Source organism: Numenius arquata, chromosome 1 (genome assembly GCF_964106895.1).
Source record: "Numenius arquata chromosome 1, bNumArq3.hap1.1, whole genome shotgun sequence".
Taxonomy (NCBI): domain Eukaryota; kingdom Metazoa; phylum Chordata; class Aves; order Charadriiformes; family Scolopacidae; genus Numenius; species Numenius arquata.
Genome location: NC_133576.1, coordinates 116,226,244 through 116,248,459, shown reverse-complemented (window position 1 = coordinate 116,248,459; position 22,216 = coordinate 116,226,244). Strand labels below are relative to the sequence as shown.

At 41.1% G+C, this 22,216-nt stretch overlaps 1 protein-coding gene across 1 annotated transcript in view; it reads right to left on the bottom strand.

The window, feature by feature from the left end:
* STARD13 (StAR related lipid transfer domain containing 13) overlaps positions 1-22,216 on the bottom strand; it is a 315,545-nt gene that overhangs the window by 215,746 nt on the left and 77,583 nt on the right. Inside the window, exons 4-5 of the mRNA XM_074155433.1 lie at positions 16,872-17,018; positions 9,070-9,204 (exon numbers count right to left, since the gene is read on the bottom strand). Of these exons, the coding sequence (XP_074011534.1) occupies positions 9,070-9,204; positions 16,872-17,018 (282 nt within the window). The remainder of the gene's footprint in view (positions 1-9,069; positions 9,205-16,871; positions 17,019-22,216) is intronic.

The following is a 22,216-nucleotide window of genomic DNA, read 5'->3' as shown; positions in this document are numbered from 1 at the left end:
TAATCAGATAAATGCAAAAGCAAAATTCCACAGGGAAGCTGCAACAAAATTAACGGGTAACAATCCTGTCCTCCCTCAAAAACCATTTAATAATAATATGACAGCATTTCTTACTATTATACATGAACAATGCAATGCCATGATCCAGTTTAAAAATCTCTAAGCATTGTTAAAAGGGACCCACAGCTCAAGATGCCATTTCTAAAAGGAAAAGGCATTGGCCTACCAACTGGCCTTGTGACCTCTTTCATTATGTTCATTTTAGGTATAAAGATCAGTAAGAATGAGTAATGAAACAGTTTGTTACTAGCTAGTTCTGATAAACACAATAATTGCATACTGTTCACCTACCTTTTCTAATTCAGGGCCTCCTTCTGCCACCATCAGAAATGAACCCCTGAGACAGCCAGTCCTTGGCATCAATCCTGCATATGCTACTCAGATACTCGATCTGTTCAGTGAGACGGATTTAGTGTTTGCTGATTTAGTATATTTACATCTTCTTGATTCATAAAGCCTGATACCATTTCCACTGAGGTTTCACTGATCTGCAGAGATGGGCAGACTGAGAATTTAGACCCAGAATTTAGGACTGTTTAGAAGATGTATCAGATGAGATTTTAATCTGCTCATTTTCCTTTCAGAAGTTTTTGAAAGTTTATCCATTCATGTACAAAACATTTACATTGAGCAAAGCTAAGATTTATACTGAGCTTCCCCTGTTCTCTGAGACTCCTCGTGGCCTCATGATTTCAGCGTAATGTGTGTGAGCAGAGTGTTGCTTGGTTCACAGACAGCTTTGTGTGAAGGAGCTGAGTGGCGGGAGGAGGGAATAAAGACAAAAGGGAAAAGAGAAGGGGCTATGCTGGGCTCTTACATTTGCAACAACTCCTTTCTGGGAGCAGACTTTGGCCAGAGTGCTGTCAGGTGCACTGGAAACAAACTGGATGAGAAAGGCTGGAGTCATCTATATCGGAATATATAGCTCTCGCTGCTAAAAATGGCAAGGAAGACGTTTGTCCTTCACTCCCTATTTGCTTCCTTGTTTGTTCCTGGAGCTGGTACAGGCTTTTCCCAGGACAATGAATTCCTCTACTAGCAAGAAACTAATTCATCTCAAAGTGGGGAAGATTGTGTCTTTCATGAGCACTTGATCATCTCAGAAATGCCTGCAAGTCTAGAGTGCTCCTGGGCACGAAGGGCAATCTCCTCACCACATGGGCAGAGCAGGGGAGGAATGGAAAGGCAGCCACCCTCTTAGAGGCGAGAAAGTCCACCATAATGGGGTACAGCTGGAGGCAGAGTGAGTCACTTTACCTGACTGTTCCACCATGCCTCTGTCCCAGTGGGATTCTGGTCGTAATAAGTACTGAAAGCAAGAAGCAAAATTCTGCAAAGATGATGTTTCAGGCTACCTGCATCTATACTGAAGAGCTAATTTGCTGACTTGATTAATATCAGCATTAAGGATACACAGGAAAGCAATTCACATGACTAAATGACACAGTGTGAAATCTGTTTTTGCTAGAATGGGAGTTAGCACTCTTTAGGAGGAACAATGGTCTTGAGGCAAAAACACAGGCCCAGGATTATGTACAGATTCTGCTCTTGACCACGCTGCAACCAACCAGTACAACTTGTAGAAAGTCAATGAGGACCTAATTTCTACAAAGATTTTTGCATCTCTTATCTGCCTGAAGTGTGCTACTCATACCAGCTGCTGAAGCATAGACAGAAATCTTCAGCTCCAACTAAGCCAAACAATTGGGTTTTCAAGCACGCCCTTTCTTTGAGAAAACGGAGCACCTAACACTAAGTCTCCCTCACTCAGATCTAGGTTTCTTACTTCATCTTCTTGTACTTCATGGGTCATACAAAGTAGCCTGACAACAGAATGGGCAGACAGCTCTCCGAGGCAAGAAATCTTTGCCCTGAGGTTGCACGAGTCTTCTCAGGGCTTAACTATCAACTTTTTCAACAGGGGGCAAGGTCAGAGTAAAGCATGATCTGCCTAATCTTCACCTAGGGAAACACACCCTTACTAGATAATAGACATAACTGCTGCTGTAAATTGTACCATGAACCAATAAATTTATGACCACATCCAGCAGAGACAGAGTGTGAAACTTATTTTAGAGCCAGGTTATATACACTTCTCAGGACCCTGAAGTTTAGGAATGCTGTACAAGGAGCTAGTCAATAGGACTCCCTGGGAAACTGCCTTCAGGGACAAAGGAGCAAAACAGAACTGGCAAATCTTTAAGGACGCTTTCCAGACAGCGCAGGAGTTCTTGATCCCCAGGTGTAAGAAATAAGGAAAGGAAAGCAAGAGACCAGCATGGCTGACTTGAGACCTGCTGGTCAAACTAAAGGGCGAGAAAGAGATGCACAGGCAGTGGAAGCAGGGACAGGTATTCTGGGAAGAGTATAGGGATACTGCCCAGTTGTATAGAGATTGGGTCAGGAAGGCCAAGGTACGACTGGAGCTGAACTTGGCAAGGGACACAAAGAACAGTAAGAAGGGCTTCTACAGGTATGTCAGCCAGAAAAGTAAGGTCAAAGAAAGCGCGCCTGCTCTGATGAGCGACACTGGCAAGCTGGTAACAATGGACAAGGAGAAGGCTGAGGTACTCAACTTTTTTGCCTCGGTCTTCACAGGCTACCTCTCTTCCCACATCTCTTGAGCGGATGGACCACAAGACGGGGACTAGAGGAGCAAAGTCCCTCCCACTGTAAGAGAAGATCAGGTTCGTGACCACCTGAGGAACCTGAGCTCACAGAAATCTATGGGACCTGACAAGATGGATCCCAGGGTCCTGAGGGAATTGGCTGACATAGTTGCAAAGCCACTCTCCATGATATTTGAAAAGTCATGGCAGTCAGGTGAAGTCCCTGGTGACTGGAAAAAGGGAAACATTGCACCCATTTTTAAAAAGGATAGAAAGGACTGTTTGGTGGATGATGAATTGGCTGGATGGTCACATCCAGAGGGTAGTGGTCAATGGCTCAATGTCCAGATGGACACTGGTGACAAGTGGGGTCACTCAGGTGTCCATATTGGGACCAGTACTGTCCCATACCTTCATCAATGATATAGAGAGTGGGATCAAGTGCACTCTAAGTTTGTGGACAACACCAAGCTGAGTGGTGTGGTAGACATGCCTGAGGCACAGGATGCCATCCATAGGGACCTGGACAAGCTCAAGAAGTGGGCCCATGTGAACTTCATGAGGTCCAACAAGGCCAAGTGCAGGGTCCTGCACCTGTGCCAGGGCAACCCCTGGTATCAATACAGGCTGGGGGATGAAGGGATTAAGAGCAGCCCTGGCAAGACTTGGGGGTACTGATTGATGAAAAGCTGAACAGGAGCAAACGATGTGTACTCACAGCCTAGAAGGCCAACTGTATCCTGATCTGCATCAAAAGAAGTGTGGCCAGCAGGTCGAGGGAGGTGATTCTGCCCTTCTATCTCTGCTCTGGTGAGACCCCACCTGGAGTAATGTGTCCGGCTCTGGAGCCCTCAGCACAGGAAAGACATGGATCTGTTGGAGCGGGTCCAGAGGAGGGCCACAAAAATTATCAGAGGGAATGAGCATCTCTCTTATCAGGACAGGCTGAGAGTGTTGGGGTTATTCAGCCTGGAGAAGAGAAGGCTCCCAGGAGACCTTATTGAGGTCTTTCAGTACTTAAAGGGGGCTTGTAAGAAAGATGGGGACAAACTTTTTAGCAGGGCCTGTTGCGACAGGTCAAGGGGTAATAGTTTTAAACTAAAAGATGGTACATTTAGATTAGATATAAGGAAGAAATTTTTTACTGAGTGAGGGTGGTGAAACACTGGAACAAGTTGCCCAGAGAGGTGGTAGATGCCCCACCCCTGGAAAGGATCAGGCTGGAAGGGGCTCTGAGCCATCTGCTCTAGTTGAAGATGTCCCTGCTCCTTGCAGGTTAGTTGGATTAGATGACCTTTAAAGGTCCCTTCTACCCCAACTTGTTCTATGATTCTATGATCTAATCTTGGATGTAAAATGCAGACTCTGCTTACATATTTCACAGAAAAATGAAGGATCAGCCTAAGGTTTGTAAATACTTTAAGATCCTCAAATTCCAAAAGAGTGCTTAGTAGAAATACAAACTGTTATGAGTTTTCACATTATAACTTCCTTCTGCACTGGATGTTGGCAGCTATTTGATAAAAGGTTTGTCACAGATGCTCACTAATGGAATAATCTCTGATCCCCGCTGGTCCGGGGGCAGCAAGACTGAACAAGTAGTGCATGAGAAACACAATGAATCTGATTTTCCTTCAGCTGCTTTTACTTTTGAATTTCTCTGGCCTCAAACAATGTCAGAGGGTCAGGCAGGCATCACACTGTCTACAGAGAGATAATGACTACTATAGTCATAGATTACAGTATTATTAGTTTTACATTTCTAAACAATGTCAGAAGATATCAGACATCTCCGGAACCTTTGACCTAAACTCTGAGACACTGTTTATAGCATCGAATAGCATTTCTCAGAAAAAAAAAAAAAAAGAATAATATCTTCTTAAAAGAATCACAAACACTTTTCTGTCATGTGGGTTAAAAGACAGTTTTGCTTCCCATTTTCTAAATCAAATGGCTTAGCACAGATAAACTACAGTTCTACAAATATTTTAAGCTATCAGAAGGTGGCAACGATGCTGAAAGAACCATTTCACCCTGTCTCATCCCCAGCCAATCTGATTCTCTCTTGCACCAGACTACATATTCATGTGGCTGAGCAGTGAACCAGACCAAGAATCCAGGTTAAAACAAGCCTGAAACCTACAAAATGATTAATTTCAGCCCACCCGGTTTAATGAACTCAAGCGTGAGAAATCAAAAGTGTGCTCATCAACTGGACTTAAAAAAAAAAACCCATAAAAGAAGACTTAAAACAGATAAAGGAAAAAGCCCACTTTGTTACCATATATGAGGTTTTGTTCCCTTACTAATTCCCAGAGCGCATACTGCAGAGGATATTTTGTTTTCTGCAAGAGCTAGAGGGTGTTTACTGGTGGGGTTTTTACATCACCTGGTATTAGACTCTTAGACCATCAGGGTCTCACAGTATCCTCTGCGCAGTGCATGGAGAGGCAGACGTTGCCCATCAAATGCCAGATCATAACTTATATGCCATGGGAGGGACTTAGCTCACCCAGATCTAAGCACCCATGCCTCAGCCAGTCACTTCTTCAAATACTCAACCAACCAACAAAAGCACTTTAGGGGCACAAAGCACTTCAACCAGGTGACCTACGTTCAGGTGACTACTTCAGGGTGAGATGGGTCTTGCCGTAGAAGTGTTTTTTTCTCTCCATTAATGGAATCTCTATGATGTAGATATAGACTTAAAAATGCCAGCATTTGTCAGGTGAAAATTTGCTGTTTGTCTCTCAGGCACCTGACTTCCCCACAACCATAGGTATGTATCTCCTTTGGTAACTCACAAATAATATTTCCCTCAGTGAAGCAACTTTTGGGGGGGAAGGGAGGAGGGGAGACATGTCATGACACATCATTGCCCTAAAACCATAATTTTCACTGTTATTCTATTAAAATGTTGTAACCAGCGTGAGTCATCTTTTAAAGGCATATAAACAGAATACCTACTGTGACACAAGTTTGCCAAAGAAACCTTCATTGCACCTTTTAAGCTGTCAGTCTAGTTGGTATCCATGAAAATGTGAGGCTAATGTCACTGCCTCGTATGGAGAATTGAACAACTGTCCCCTGCATAATTCTCTGCCTTTTATTCCTGAATTACAGCATCCCTGCTATTTCTGACATTGGTCTGCTCCACTACATTTACTAATAGCGATAAGTTATACAGTATTTAGTTTTCCAAATGCCTAGGTATATGAGCTCCTGGGAAGCAGAGACAGATAAGCTCTTTTTGACCTCCTGAACGATAAAACATTGGATGAGAAGAAAAACTAGCTCATCAAAACACAACAGGTCTGATTTATCTCTGTGTTACTCCCAAGTTATGCATTATACCACTTGGATCATGGGAGTTAAACAGATGCAACCAGGGTGTGACACAGACGAAACTGGGCCTTTTGTCATTTGGATCCATCCCCTTTACTGTAATATAAATAACTTTGGCATACTCTTCTTAAAAAACAGGGAAAATTCTCTATCTTAAGGAATAAGCAGTGAAAATTCAGGTATTGGGAGAGCCATGACAGATGCACACAGACTGAATGCCTGCAGCTAGACATGGCATTATTTGTATTTGCCAGAAATACAGCACTTAACGCCAAAAGCTGCACTTTGAAGAAAGTAAAATGATCTACTCTTCTGAACGAAATTTGCAAGCACCCAGTTTCAACATTTATCCCTAACCTAAAGCACTGGCCAATTCAAAAAATAGCCCAGTAATTTCTAAAGAAATTCTGTGCCCCCAATAGGTTTCTAGACTAGATGGTGCCCTAAGCAACAGTAGTACTTTCTGCATTACACTGCTGTTCCTACAGTATTGGAAATGTTTGAAGCAATACATGGACTGTACTGATGAAGATTTGCGGAATTGCTATTTATTGTACTAGTATTTCCTGAATTTCAACGAAAAGAGAAATGTAGACTTCAGAAAAGAAAAACACTCCAAAGTTACTTTCTCTGCCTTCTCTCCTACACACTTCTAGCCCAACAACACTATTACTGCAACATCACTTCAAAAATATTTACATAGTATTAGGGGGAAGGCAGTTAAGCAATGATACTTGTGCATGCCTGAACAATTGGCCAAGGTAAAAAACAAATAAAGTTGGCAAATATCTTACGTTTTACTGAATTCTATTATCTATTCCAACTAGAACAAGCGACAAATCAGAACAAATGTTTGTGCTTTTGCAGAAATGGAAAACAGCAAACTTATTTTGTAAGGAGAGGAAATAGCTGGTGGGAAGACAATGATCTCAATTAGTAAGCAAGTGGAGCTCACCTTCAACTTTCCATTTCAATGAACAGGAGTAGGCTCATTTCATGAAATGCAGAATTTGTATGGCAGCACACAGATCATTCTTTGGTAGATGAACAGTATGACAGTTTTAAAGATACCTTTAATATAATAGATTTTGCTTTAATCAAAATTGCGCAGATAACTTGAAATAAGCACCTCATCAGGAGAAATAGAACTGCTGAGCTATTGACTTAATGTGTAATTATTGCTAAAAACCTACTGGCTTTGGGACCGGAGGTATGGAGGGTAGCATATGCAATGGCAATATCTGAAGATGCCTCTGAACCTATGTGTGGAAGAGATGCTAGTAAGACCGATACACATGGCAGAAAATTGCCAGAAAGTATGCTTATGAACAGAATAAACAGACAGATAGTAAAACAGGCTAACAGGGAAGTGTTAAGTATGGCTTTTGGAGGCCAAGTTCTTTGAATGATCATGCAGATATGGGTGACTTGGCTGACGCAATGCACTTCCATTTCAAAAAGTTTCTGAGGAAGTTATCTACAAGACTCTTAAACTATGCTGTCAAGGAGGAAAACCAAAAAAGATTTCAAGAAATAAAAATGTCTTTTCATTGCCAACTAAAAGCAAAAAAAAATGTTAGGAATAATTGGTTGCGTTCTTTTACAGTGGATGCATATTACCAGGCAGTCTCACCTCGCAGTATATGTTCAATATACTCATAAATGATCTGGAAAATGGAGGAATAACAAGGGGCAGAGATTTCTGATGATATTAAATTATAGAGGTTGATAAAAACAAAAACTGACTGCCAATTGCTGCAAAAGGACCTCATGATGCTGAATGAGCATAAGATAAGCAGGCAGACAAAATTCACTATCAATAAATACAGTCAGACATACTGAAAAAAAACCAAACCCAAACAGTCCCAGGTATTCACTACTTCCTACAAGATTCCCAAGATTCAGTTCTTCACAGTACAAGAATTACAGCCAAATAAATAATCCAGTAGCAAATTTACAACACGAAATAAGTGTTTTTTCCTCATACTCCATAGTTAAACATTGAAATTGCTACAAGATGCTTTGGATATCAAAAGAACAAATAAATACAAAAGACAACTAGTGGCAAAAAAGACCCTTGGGGGCTATTAATTACAATACTGCAATATAGCGTTTGCCTTCAATGTGTCTGCATGATAAATACCTCAAAGGAAGCTGAAACAGCATACTATCTGCTTACCCTGTTCTTACACTTCTTTCCTGAATATCCAAAGTTAACCACTACCAAAGAAAGGACACTGGACTAGAAGTACTTTTGATACAAACCAGTGCAGCCATTTTTATCCTGTGTGATGACCATGGACACTGCTGACACCCAAGTAAGTTACAACGGAGAAGCAAAACGATCTGCATGTTGGAACCAAGTCACTGATCCTAAAATAGCTTACTTGGACATGCATAAATATAACATTTGGCTACTGAGGAAGTGAATCAAAGCCTTCTGGGGAAACCCTCTGACAGATTTTAACAGACTTCAGCATCACCTTGTAAAAAAAAAAAAAAAAAAGAAACAAAATATATATTGCTATTATTGATTAGAAGTAGGGCTTCATAAAACCTCCAGAGCTGAACACTTCTACTTACAGAGAATGCAGGGTGGAATCCACCCTGAAGTGAGCCTAAGCAACACCCAAACTAAAAATCCTAAGAGACTAATTCTAAAGTAAGTAATGAAGAAAAAGACGCAGTAGTTGATCTGATGCCTGGAATCCATCACATCTAACCTCCAGATGAGATTAAATACTCTTTAAAAATGCCTGTTTCTTTCCATTGATTATTAAGGCAGTCCAAGTGACTTGTTCAGATGTAGAAGTCTTCACTAGAATTGTCTAAAATCAAATTAGATGAATCCCACAGCCCTGGAGTCTCACTGAAGACTGAATTAACTTTCATCATCTGTACGTCTTTTGCAAACCAAACTCCTCTGTGCGTTGCAATATTTGCAGAACAAGCTACTTTGAGGAAACACAAGGACAATTTTAGTGATAAATAGTAAATTTTGAGGTTACTGAACCTCAGAGTCAGAGAATGTTGTAAATGTGCTCTAGCTACTTACATCAGTTTTAGGTCGTGCTCCAGTTGACACTGGGTAAGGTAAACTGTCTAGATCCTGGTAGTCTACTCTTCTGTTTTTCCAAGATCCTTTTCCTTGATGATCTCCATAAAAGCCTGTCTCCACTTGAACAGGGCACTGTAAGAGAATTTTAAAAACCCTGTAAATAAAGGCAAGTTATAAATATCTTTAATGTGAACTGCTAGATAAAAACATTGGCATTTTATCTTTTTAAACCTTTTTTTCTCTGATGTAAGGTAAACATTTGGGCTCAATCCTTTCTCTTAAAACCACCTGCTGCATCATTTTCACATTTGGCTAAGTTAGACGTCCAGGTATTCTGTGGTTTCTATAACAGCTAGCATACACAACTGGAAAATTAATTAGTAGTAGTACACACTTTCCTAAATATCAAGGAACTGGATCACCTCTCTCTTGGAAAAAGAAATGTTTTTATTCAAATAATTTAAAACTATCTTTTCACTTTATTTCATGTTCTTTTTCCTAACTTAAACAGAGACCCAGCAAACTCCCATTTTGAAACCACAGACACTGAACTTTCCAAATCCTCTTTTTGTGGTCCCCCAAACCTGGGGAGATCTCACTCCCACACCATTTTTAAAAAATTCGTGTCCTAACTCTGGGCCTGCATGCACCCAGCCACACTGAATTTAATGCCAGGAAGCGACCAACTGCACAACATTCTCCCATGTATTCTAGTTTGCCTCAAAAGAATGATGAGGTGTGCGAGTAAGGAGCAAGCCATGCTGCAACCCAGCAGGATCTGTGCTGGGAACAACGAAGGAGCCAAGATCATGGGCGCACTACAGAGCAGTCCCAAGCTGTTGAGTACAATCAATTAAAATCAGCCCATTTCTGGCTGCTCCCCTTCACAAGAGGACAAATTTGCTGCTGGTCTTTAACAGCAACTGCCTAGTTCCCAGTTAGTATACTTTTAGGGCTGTAAAATGAGGAGGCTTTGCACAGTTGACAAAAGAATTGGTATGGGGCCCCAAAGAGTATGAAGACAATGTACTACTGTAAGAGAATTAAGAGAATGTGTAAGTTAAAGACAAAATTTTCTTCAATGAAAGGCGTATCTCTAACATAGGATAGGCTAATTATAATCAAACAGGATTTCTGTGTCACTATCCATGAATGATAAAGGACTAAAACTGGAAAACGTGATTCTCATTCTTCAGATCTGCTTTTTTTTCCTGTACGGAAACTGAGTACACTAGACATCAAATGACAATGAAGCAGATGCATTAAACAACAGTGAAACACGCTGTTTACAGCAAGAGTGTTTTATCTCTGCTATCTCATTTACAAAATACCTCCTTCTATATTGCTAAGAAAGTCTTTTTTTTCATAGGGAAGGAGCAGGTTTTAGAGAAGCAGCACTGTTAGTTGCAGTTTTCCAAAGCTAGCAGTTTTGCTGTTAGTACATTCAGACAGCCCAGCTTTTTGTACTTAAATCATGTATTTATAGCCTTGCTGAGAGAATGTTTCAGAAAATGATTTGATGACAGATAATTATTTTTAATATATTTTCTGGAACAGATACTGAGTCATCCAGCCAGTGCTACTGCCCAATTCTATTTCCCAATAAAAAATTGATCAGCAGCAACGTGCAGTTTACACAGATGTAAAGACAGACCATCTCTTTGCATTTGTCTAAAAGTTATTATGTTTCAGAAAACACCTTAAATTTGTTCACCAAAATAATGCAAGACCCCCTGCTCTCACCCAGTAAGTCCCACAACATTTATTCACCCAGCCTATTTTCATCAGCCAATATTTAGACTTCTTCCTGCAATAGAGTATTACTAACGACAGATACTTTCGCAACAGGAAAATTTAAAGAATAATACTTCCACAAACAGATGAAAAATCCTTCAGTAAAAAACTGATTGTATCAACCTAGCAACTAAATTACAAAATATATTTGAGAGACAGCATCTGCCGTAAGAAATGAATACTCTTGTCATCTGTTAAAAATTGCCCATGCCCTCAAGAGATCAATTTTCAGAGGAGCTGCTCCACCAAACGTGTTGCCACTCATACGGTAGTCACCTACTTCTGAGACCTCAGGTCTACAAGTTGGCCTTGCACCTGTGAGCACTTCACCCCAAATCCTTTTCAATCATAACTTCTTGTGTCAGTTCCCAATTTATATAATCAAAATAGGATAAAAACGTATGAAGAACGCATAAGTGGTTCATCATTTTATAGAAGCCAAATTCATACAGTTACTAGTAAACATATGTCTAAGATATATCTTATTATTAAAGTTTCATTGTGAGTGACAAGAATAAAATATTTGATATATGTGGAACAAATTACAAGCTATAATAAGAAATATGGACCAAATGGGATGAATCTATAGAAAGTAAGTTACTCATACAACTTGTATGAAAACAAGAGTTTGTTCGTTTTTTTCCGCAACTGTTATTCTGAGATTTTCAAAATCTGCTTCTTCACAGTAAATTCATGGATATTTAGGAGGCTGTATTTTTCTTCTTGGACAATATGGGAAGAATAAGGTCAACCTGTTTTGAGGCAAATTATTAAATTAGGGCAGATGATTCCCGTGTTCAGAAATCTTTTGACTACAAATACCTTTGCAGGAGACAGCAAAGGGCATCCCATCATCAGTTCCACAACACACTGTCCCTGACTCTTGTTCTGATCTTGCTGGTCTCATCAGATAGAAATTTGTGTTAAATGTCCGCTCCAATTCCTGCAGTGAAATTGGCTCTTGGGGGTTTAAAGATCCTTTCCAGTTTGCCAAATAATGCCACAATAAAAGTGCGGCTGATTCACATGGTGTTCGCCTGCCCATAAACAATTAAAATGAAGCAAGCTTTCCTGCTTCAGAATGGGAAGACGACATGATCTGAGGGGCACCTCTCCTATAAGGCCGGCTGAGAGAGTTGGTGTTGTTCCGCCTGGAGAAGAGAAGGCTACATGGAAACCTTATAGCAGCCTTCCAGTATCTGAAGGGAGAAAACTGGAGAGGGACTTGTTTACAAGAGCATGTAGTAATAGGACAAAGGGCAATGGCTTCAAACTGGAAGACGGTAGATTTAGATTAGATATTAGGAAGAAATTTTTTGCTATGGGGGTGGTGAGGCACTGGAACAGGTTGCCCAGATGCCCCCTCCCTGGAGGTGTTCAAGACCAGGCTGGATGAGGAAATCTGGTCTAGTGGGAGCTGGAACTAAAAGATCTTTAAGATCCCTTCCAACCTAAACCATTCTATGATTCTATGATAAAGAAGAGTGTAACTGCCCAAATATCATATTGAGGAAAATGGTAATTTTGGCATCGATGTTAGAATCATCCTTGAAATCTTTTTTGGACTCATCCAAACAGATGCAACTATTGGCAAGGGAAACAAGTGTGCCAAGACCAGTGAGACTGGCTTGGAGATAGATTTTATCTGCATATTAAGCATGACCAGCTTTGTATCACTAGCACAGGCTTTTGGTGGGGGAACATTCACTCAGGAAGGCTACAAAGATGTTGTAAGGCTATGTAGGAAGAAAATTAGAAGGGCCAAAGCTCAACTAGAACTTAACCTGGCTTTAGATGTTGAGAACAATAGAGTTTCTATAAATATATTAGTAACAAAAGGAGGACTAAGGAGAATCTCCATCCTTTATTAGATGAAGGCACTAACATAGTGACAAAGGGTGAGGAGAAGGCTGAGGCATTTAATGCCTTCTTTGCCTCAGTCTTTAGTAGTAGAGTTCGTTGTTCCCTGAATACCCAGATCCTTGAGCTAGCAGATAGGGGCGGGGAGCAGAATGAAGCCCCTATAATCCAAAGGGAGATGGTGAGGGACCTGCTCCAATACCTGGAGATACACAAGTCTATGGGACCAGGTGGGATCCAACCGAGGGTACTGAGGGAGCTAGCAGAAGTGCTCGCTGAGCCACTTTCCTTCATGTATCAGCAGTCCTGGCTAACCAGGAAGGTCCCATTTGACTGGCGTCTAGCAAATCATAGAATCATAGAATCATAGAATCACCCAGGTTGGAAGAGACCCTTGGGATCATCGAGTCCAACCATCTACCCTACACTACAAAGTTCTTCCCTATATCATATCCCCCAACACCACATCTAAACGTCTCTTAAACACATCCAGGGATGGTGACTCAACCACCTCCCTGGGCAGCCTATTCCAATGCCCGACCACTCTTTCTGTGAAAAATTCTTTCCTAATGTTCAGTCTAAACCTACCCTGCTGGAGCTTGAAGCCATTCCCTCTCGTTCTGTCATTAATTACCTGTGAGAAGAGACCAGCACCAACCTCTCTACAGTGTCCTTTCAAGTAGTTGTAGAGAGTGATGAGGTCTCCCCTCAGCCTTCTCTTCCTCATACTAAACAGTCCCAGCTCCTTCAACCGCTCTTCATATGATTTGTTTTCCAGGCCCTTTACCAGCTTCGTTGCCCTCCTCTGCACTCACTCCAGCACCTCGATATCTCTCTTGTATTGAGCTGCCCAGAACTGGACACAATACTCGAGGTGTGGCCTCACCAGTGCTGAGTACAGGGGCACAATCACCTCCCTACTTCTGCTGGTCACGCTATTTCTAATACAAGCCAGGATGCCGTTGGCTTTTTTGGCCACCTGGGCACACTGCCGGCTCATATTCAGCCGCTTGTCAGTTAGAACCCCCAGGTCTCTTTCTTCCAGGCAGCTTTCCAACCACACTTCCCCAAGCCTGTAGCGCTGCTTGTTGTGGCCCAAGTGCAGAACCTGGCACTTGCCCTTGTTGAAACTCATGCCATTGATTTTGGCCCAATGATCCAATCTATCTAGGTCTCTCTGTCGAGAAATGTGACGCCCATCCACAAGAAGGGATGGCAGGATGATCCAGGGAACTACAGGCCTGTCAGTCTGATCTTGGTGCCTGGAAAGGTCATGGAACAGATCATCCTGAGTGCCATTATGCAGTGCATGAATGACACCCTGGTGATCAGGCCCAGCCAGCACGGCTTCATGAGAGGCAGGTCCTGCTTGACAAACCTGATCTCCTTCTACGACAAAGTGACCCGCTTGGTGGGTGAGGGAAAGGCTGTGGATTTTGTTTACCTGGACTTTAGTAAGGCCTCTGGCATGTTTTTCCACAGCATTCACCTGGAGAAACTGGCTGCCCACGGCTTGGACAGGAGTACTCTTCACTGGGTTAAAAACTGGCTGAAGGGCCGGGCCCAGAGAGTGCTGGTGAATGGAGTTAAATTCAGCTGGTCACGAGTGGTGTTCCCCAGGGCTCAGTATTGGGGCCGGTTCTCTTTAACATCCTTATTAATGATCTGGACAAGGGGATCGAGTGCACTCTCAGTAAGTTTGCAGATGACACCAAGCTAGGTGGGAGTGTCGACCTGCTGGAGGGTAGAAAGGCTTTGCAGAGGGATCTGGACAGGCTGGATCGAGGCCAATGGTTTGAGAACCAACACGGCCAAGTGCTGAGTCCTGCACTTGGGTCACGACAACCCCAGGCAGCGCTACAGGCTTGGGGCAGAGTGGCTGGAGAGCTGCCTGGCAGAAAAGGACCTGGGGGTGTTGGTCGACTGTCGGCTGAACATGAGCCAGCAGTGTGCCCAGGTGGCCAAGAAGGCCAACAGCATCCTGGCCTGTATCAGGAACAGTGTGGTGAGTAGGACTCGAGAGGTGATCGTCCCCCTGTACTCGGCACTGGTGAGGCCCCACCTTGAGTACTGTGTTCAGTTTTGGGCCCTTCACTACAAGCAAGACACTGAGGTGCTGGAGCTTGTCCAGAGAAGGGCAATGAAGCTGGTGAGGAGTCTGGAGAGTAAGTCTCATGAGGAGAGGCTGAGGAAGCTGGGGTTGTTCAGCCTGGAGAAAAGGAGGCTGAGGGGAGACCTTCCCGCTCTCTACAACTACCTCAAAGGAGGCTGTAGAGAGGCGGGGGTCTGTCTCTTCTCCCAAGTCACAGGCGATAGGACAAGAGGAAATGGCCTCAAGTTGCACCAGGGGAGGTTTAAGTTGGATATTAGGAAAAATTTTTACACTGAAAAGGTTATTGAGCATTGGAACAAGCTGCCCAGGGAAGTGGCTGAGGCACCATTCCTGGTGGTATTTAAAAGACGGGTACACATAGTGCTTAGAGATATGGTTTAGTGATGTCTTTTGTCAGTGTTAGGTTGATGGTTGGACTAGATGATCTGAAAGGTCCCTTCCAACCTAGGCAATTCTATGAATCTATGATATGCCCCAGAAAGAGGCTGCACCCAAAGTCCTAGCCTCTGTACTTAGAAGATGTCTTGCCACTAGGCTTTAGTAAAAGAAGTGCAAGCATCTGGGATGCTGGTGTTGGCATTCTCTATGCAACCACTTCTGATGTTGTTGTTCTTATGTATCAAAGGGCACTTGAACACATTGTCTATTTGGATTTGTTTTTCTGCTGTCTACATGCTACATGCCCTTCACTGAATGCTCCAACAATGGATCTGAAGTCCAGTGTCCTATGACGTTCAAGTCATCATGGAAGAAGGACACCTAACCAAGCCATGTTTTTTGCCTTAGAAGAATAAGCACAGCCATAAAGTCACAGGTGTTTGGATCACTGACGACCAAAACCAGACTGCCTCACAATGGGAAGCACTTAAACTCTGATGTCTTGGATTTCACTTTCAGGCAGAAAAGCAGACTACACTGCCACCACATTGTGACAGAAGACATTGAGCAGTCTCCTACAAGAATACAGAACACTATCCATTAATTGACAAGTTAATGATGAAATTAATTCAGTTGGACAGAGATGATTCTGACTTGCTGACATGTACAATAAGAAAGAAATGAGACAGTCACGGCCACTCTGTTACTAACACTCTCTCAGCAGAATATGAAAACGCTTACTGCAAAGTGCAACACCGAGATGCAAGATTCTGAACGTCCCACCTTGAGCGACATGAACATTTACACTAAGATCCACACAGACATTTACTTAAAGAATTTACTTCTACAAAAAGAAGCAGCACTGAAACAGCAGCAATGGCAAAAGGATTCAAACAAGCTCACCTTCCAGGAATTTCAAGCCAGCACTAACATTCACCACCGCAAATCCAAACAACTCTATCTTAAGAACTGACTTTAATCATAACCTAAAGCAGAAAACAAACACTCCTACTTCTCATGCTGTTCACTTTCCAGTTACTTGCTCCTATAAAAAACCCTTGCTTATTAAAAAAATTACCAAAATAATATCATTGCTTCTTAATCCCATTTGCCCTCAAAATAAAAGCTTGGGAAACCGTGTGTCATCAACTGATGACACCTGCCACCACAAAATATTTTTGACTAGAGGAATGCAGCTCTAAATCAAACATTCAGATAAAATAAAGAAAAAAATTTTTACCTCTTAAAGAAGATACATAGTGTCTCTCTTGCTGTTATGTCTTTAAATAAATACAAGTGCAAATAGGCTAGCACTAGAACTTTAAACTAACAATATTCTATCCTGAAAAACTAACAAATGCAATCATCTGGATTCAAATTCCCCTTTAAAAAAAGAAAAGGTATTTAAATGATTTTAAGCCATATTGACAGAAAACTTACAAGTTTCATCCTATATTTCTGTTTATTTGACCATTAGTCATCTAAGCAATTCATGAGATTTCATTATTATTGAGTGAAAATTGTAACTTACTTTATCCATGAACCTGAGCTCCTCAGCCTATCCAGAAACACAACCACATCTGAAAACCATAGCTTGGTGAACATCTGATAGCTAAATGTTAGAAAACATATCATACAACACACACATTCTTACCATTTGCTTTTGCCTTTTGGTAGAAGGAGTACTGGAGGGAGAAGAGCCAGCACTCAGAGCTTCTTCAATATCTAAATTCAACTGTTCCAGTTTCTTCATAAGACATGACATAGAGTCTGACCATTCAGATCCTTTTTCTGGTTGGGTCTACAAGAAATCAAACATAAACGAAGTCTTAAAACATTCAAGCTTTTTGTAACTTGAAGACTCTCACTTTTCTTCTAGCCCTCAAAGAAAAAGCTGACCAGCTCTTTCCCTGTCCTTGGGTAACTTTCTCCATTTAGAAAGCTTCAATTATCACTCCAATCCTGATGACACATATTCATAGCTGTTCTTCATACTCAAATGATCACACTCCACTTCTGTATATCTGAATGGCTTTCTAACACTTCATCTTGGGTGAATCACTGCCAGCTCAAGCTAAGCACAACCAAGACGAAAACCAAAGTAACTTTAATGTCTCCTCCCTAAGCCACTTCTATTTCAGCATCTCCTCACTTACTGCTGGTTGTCAATAAGAATCAGAACATTGAAGGTCATCGTATGCTCTGTATTTTATTCCTTACTATAATTCCAGACTTCGTCAAGTCTTGCAGCTTTCTTCTGCCCATCCTTGGTAATACTTCATTGGTTTCAAAGATTTTCTGTTTTCATGGATGTATCTTCCCCTTTTATCTGAATGGCATCACTGCATAATGGAAACATTAATCCATTGTAGTGCAACTGCCAAAATACTTTTCTTGTTCCTTAGTTTCCTCAAAGTCCTTTCCAGTGACTCCCCTTAAGCATCTTTCCATGGCAGTCCCTGTGCGTGCTGCTGTATTATGCCTCGTTATCCTCAGTCAAGAAAAACACAGTCACATTGACCTCCCTGTCATCATAGGCAGCTACAGCTCCCCAGATTAGCCTCTGTCCTGAAGTTACATCAGTTCTTTCATCCGTCTCACTTTCACAAACAATAGATGTCTTTGCAGAGAGGATAACTTCTCAGCAAACAATTCTAGCAGACTGAGCACACAAACATACTGCGTTGCCATCCTGCTAAAAACCTAAGAGCATCATACCAACAATCCAAGATATCTAGGCGAGCCAGATGAATATTATTATTATTCTTACCTGATAAATCTTTATGGTGATTTTTTTACCTTAAAGTTTCACAAGTGCAACAGAGAGATAATTGTAATTTGCTCACTACCGTAGAAAAAAGCTTTAGGAATAGAATCCAGGAGGCTCCCTCCAGTAGTATACTGACATATTTTTGCTAATAGAATTACTCATCTTCACCACAGTAAGTAAGAATGATGCCCCAGATCATCAGATATCCGGTCCAATATTACCAACAGAAGCATGCTCCCTTCAGAGGGGTGAGTATTATCTTTGTAGGGACTGCTTTGAAACATTGAAAATTTAATATCCAATCTTTAGTTTTCCAAATATTTATTTGGAATTTCCCAAATTTTTATACACCTTCGAGTGTTTTTCCTGAAATGCTGTTAGAAGTGCAAAGCTGTATTTCAACTCTGTAGCTATTATAATTATTTAAACAGATTCTTTAATTATTTCCCATTGTCTTCCCAAACATTTTAAAGTTAAATATAGGAAATACAGGATGTTCCACAGAAAGTGAGTATCAAAAGACATTCCCCCTGTTGAATCCTTTCTGAGCAAGATGATCTTACACAGGAAAAGTGTCTGTTGATAAATGTCCACATCACTCATTTCTAGACAAAGAAAAGATAGAAAAGATTCTACATTTTTCTGTAGTTATGCTTCCTCATGTATTTGTCTTTCCAAAAGTAAAGAAGGCTCAAAACACCCAACAACGAGGAAAAAACCACATAACCCAACCCAAACTCCAGCAACAATTAATGTAGGAAGTCCGTCAAAATCTAGCAAGAAGGTTCTATTTCTCAACACAGTCAAAATATACTTAAGAAAAAGGAGTCGTAAGAATGTGCATTCTTACCAATAAATGGTAAACAATTCTGAGGCAACAATTACATACAGAAATGAGTAAAGCGTGTTTGATTTTTCAGTGAGCTATGCAAAAATTGTACTTGCCAGGTGACAAACATGGAAGGTTACATTAGAAGTTTGATTTTTGAGTTAAAAAAAAAGTAGGAGAGATTTACACAAGTGCAGTCTACTTTCTGTTCCATGACAGGAAATAAAAGGATTTCAGGGGGCTAGAGGGGTGTCTCTAATTTAGCATTTTCCAAATGCAAAGATGAAAATTTATGAAGACTTAAAGAAAGGCTTCCAAATATTTCTGATGAAGACACTCCGAATGCATGTAATAACACAAACACATGATATACTGTTACAGTAAAAAATACAGCTCCATGCATTGGGAGGCACACTTTGCCTTTATCTTGACAAATATTTCCCTACTGGAACAATATTTCCAGCAGTCACCAACACTCTGCAATACATCCGTATGAGATAATGCCCCCCCCCCTCCTTATTTTTATAAGTTTCTTGTTTTACTGCAACAGAACCCAAATCTCAGTCATTCCTTAAAAATGTAAGTCCTGAAGAGTTTCCCCACACTCTAACTCTCCTAGTTTTCTCCATTCAGTTCTGTCTTTTTTAGTTCAGTAAGACTCTATATTGTGTCTACTAAGGGGATGAGGAAAAAGATGGGTTTTCATTATCCTTCAAGATAAAGCCAAATGGGCCCAGTTAACAAATGCCATTCACTAATTGGAAATTTGGCACAAAAGCACCATTTGGAACAAATACTGACTGGCTACGTATTTCAAAGGTTGCCTGAAATTTCTTGCTGAACAGCAAAAACATGATGCTACTTACATTCAAAAATATACTGCCTGCACAGTAGGACTCCTAACCAGTGAATAAACTCTGCCTAATCCATTCATGAGGAACACAGCTCCCCAGTGTTCAGCCCTAGGAACTAGGTTGGATGCCATCAAAGTGCTCAGAAGATCAGTGTATCCTGCCCATAGCAACTGCAGAGGCAGTAGGGTCAGAGCATCTTTGCAAGCTTTTGTGTCCTGCCCTTCAGGAGAAAAAAAACACCTTATTCTAAATTATCTAAGAATCACAGCCTGCTTTATTCACTGTTTTTCCCCAAAAAAGGTGTACAGGGAGAACACTCCTTTCCGTATACTCTCAAGATCTCCTTTCTCTGTTGGAGCTGCAGTCATTCAGCAATGCATAGGGATGCTGTTATTTTTTTTGAAGAACCTGAAAAGCTTAGAGACAGAAGTGCATTACAGGAACACTTTTTGTATGTTACGTCAGAATACAGAATCATAGAACCACTGAGGTTGGAAAAGACCCTTACGATCATCGAGTCCAACAGTTACCCTAACGCTACTAAGTCCACCACTAAACCATGTCCCTCAGCACTACAGCTACACATCCTTCAAATACCCCAGGGATGGTGACTCCCCCACTCCCCTGGGCAGCCTGTTCCAATGCTTGACAACCCTTTCGGTGAAGAAATTTTTCCTAATATCCAATCTAAACCTCCCCTGGTTTCAACTTGAGGCCGTTTCCTCTTGTCCTATCACAGACAGATGAGCAGTAGTAGAAAGCGAGACCAGAGAATCCCTCGTCAAACCAATCTCTCAAGGTGGAGCAACCTTATCTATGAAGATCATGTCATACATTACACAGAGAATGACATATTGCCCTTGAAAGTGAACTCCTTTGCCATACGGATTTCTCAAGTCCCATATACTCAGGTTAAACAAAAAAAGAATAAAAATATAATAAAATAGAAGTATCATCCTCTGTGCTAAATTTAAAATTAAGTGGTATGCACTTCCTTAAACTTACAGTTTACAGTTACAAATCCAGCTATTATGCTTCAGATAGTTATTGCATATGAAGGCCTAACCCAACTGTTTAATTACTAACACACATTTAGCAATCAGCCAAACATAAAATTTAGTTGTAGGTTGCTACTTCCTACAGCAACCACAGCTTGTTTTAGAACAGCAAGCTTAATGTTTCTGTTACATGTACACATTCATATCCAGATTGCGTGCTCACTTACATAGCTAAAATTTCATTACAACCAACAACAACTTACAGAGGTAAAACAGGGCGCAAGATTACGGTCCACGACCTAAACAATTACTTGCTTTTTCCTTGGATTGAGAAGTAAATACATTCCAGACATTCAACTATTTGTGCCTTTTGGAGCAAAAGCTTCTGCGCCCTGTTTTTCGGCTTCCAAGTGTTCTTCACTAATCTTATTCAGCAAAAACATCTGTGATAAAAGGCACATTTGTTTCAATGTTTTGCCCATAGAGCTTATTGCAATAGGCATAGTAGCTGCCAGCAAATCTAAATTTAAACTGAAAGAATGTGGCAGAACTGAACAAGTCCATATAGAACACCCAGGGGTCAGGGTTAACCTCGCTGCCAGACCTCATCCTATACTGGAAGCAGAAAGGCTTCCAAGTGAAGGGTTATGAGAAAATTACACAACTCTAAATTTATCTGATAACTTGTGGCTTTCACTTAAGAAACTTTCAATAGGGCCAATTGTTCTGATAATTAATATATTCTACAACTTTGAGTGATAAATTACTAACCCCCAAATGAAAAAAAAATACCAATGCTATTTAACCCTCCTACCTAATATTAAATCGGTTTAGATAAAGTTCTCTCTGATGTACAGCCTAGATCCACAAAGAATGATTTTGTGGAAGTATTTCAGAGACCAAATACTGTATTTTGCTCTTGCTGCACTGATGGGGCTCCTCTGTTCTCAAAAGAAGCTCTGTGTAAAAGAAGGTCTCACAGCCACTGGTGGCTTTGCCTACAGGGGCCGGGGGAGGAAGCCCAATTGGTTCCTTACACAAAATCCTTCTGAAATAAAGTATTTAGAATACAAAGGACACTCTTATTCTCAAAATAGATTTATGTGTGCCTCCCATATTGAAGATAAAATATTTCAAAGGGAATCTTCCCTCATATCCCACCATAGTGTTGCTTAAATATTGACAGAGCTTTAAGATGCTAACTTGTGGCACCTTTGTCCTGGAAAGCAGGTAAAGTCTGCAGTTAGCAACCTTTCCACTTCTAAGAATTGTCCTGCTGTCCATCTGAAATGATCAAAGAAAGTATCTTCAATCTAGCATAGCTGGATTGCTGGGGAAGAGAAAGCTCGTCAGAGACGTCACACAAAATTCAGAGCAATCTGAATCCTTCTGATCCCCAAAACATGGAAGTATTCACCCAAAATGGGTTATTAGGATCTCAGGAGCTTTCCCAAAGAAAAGGTACAGAAATAGTAATATGAAGATAGCATTAATTTAATCGGTTTTAAAGGAAATACCTTTTCCAGGATGAACCCTTGTCCCCCAAAC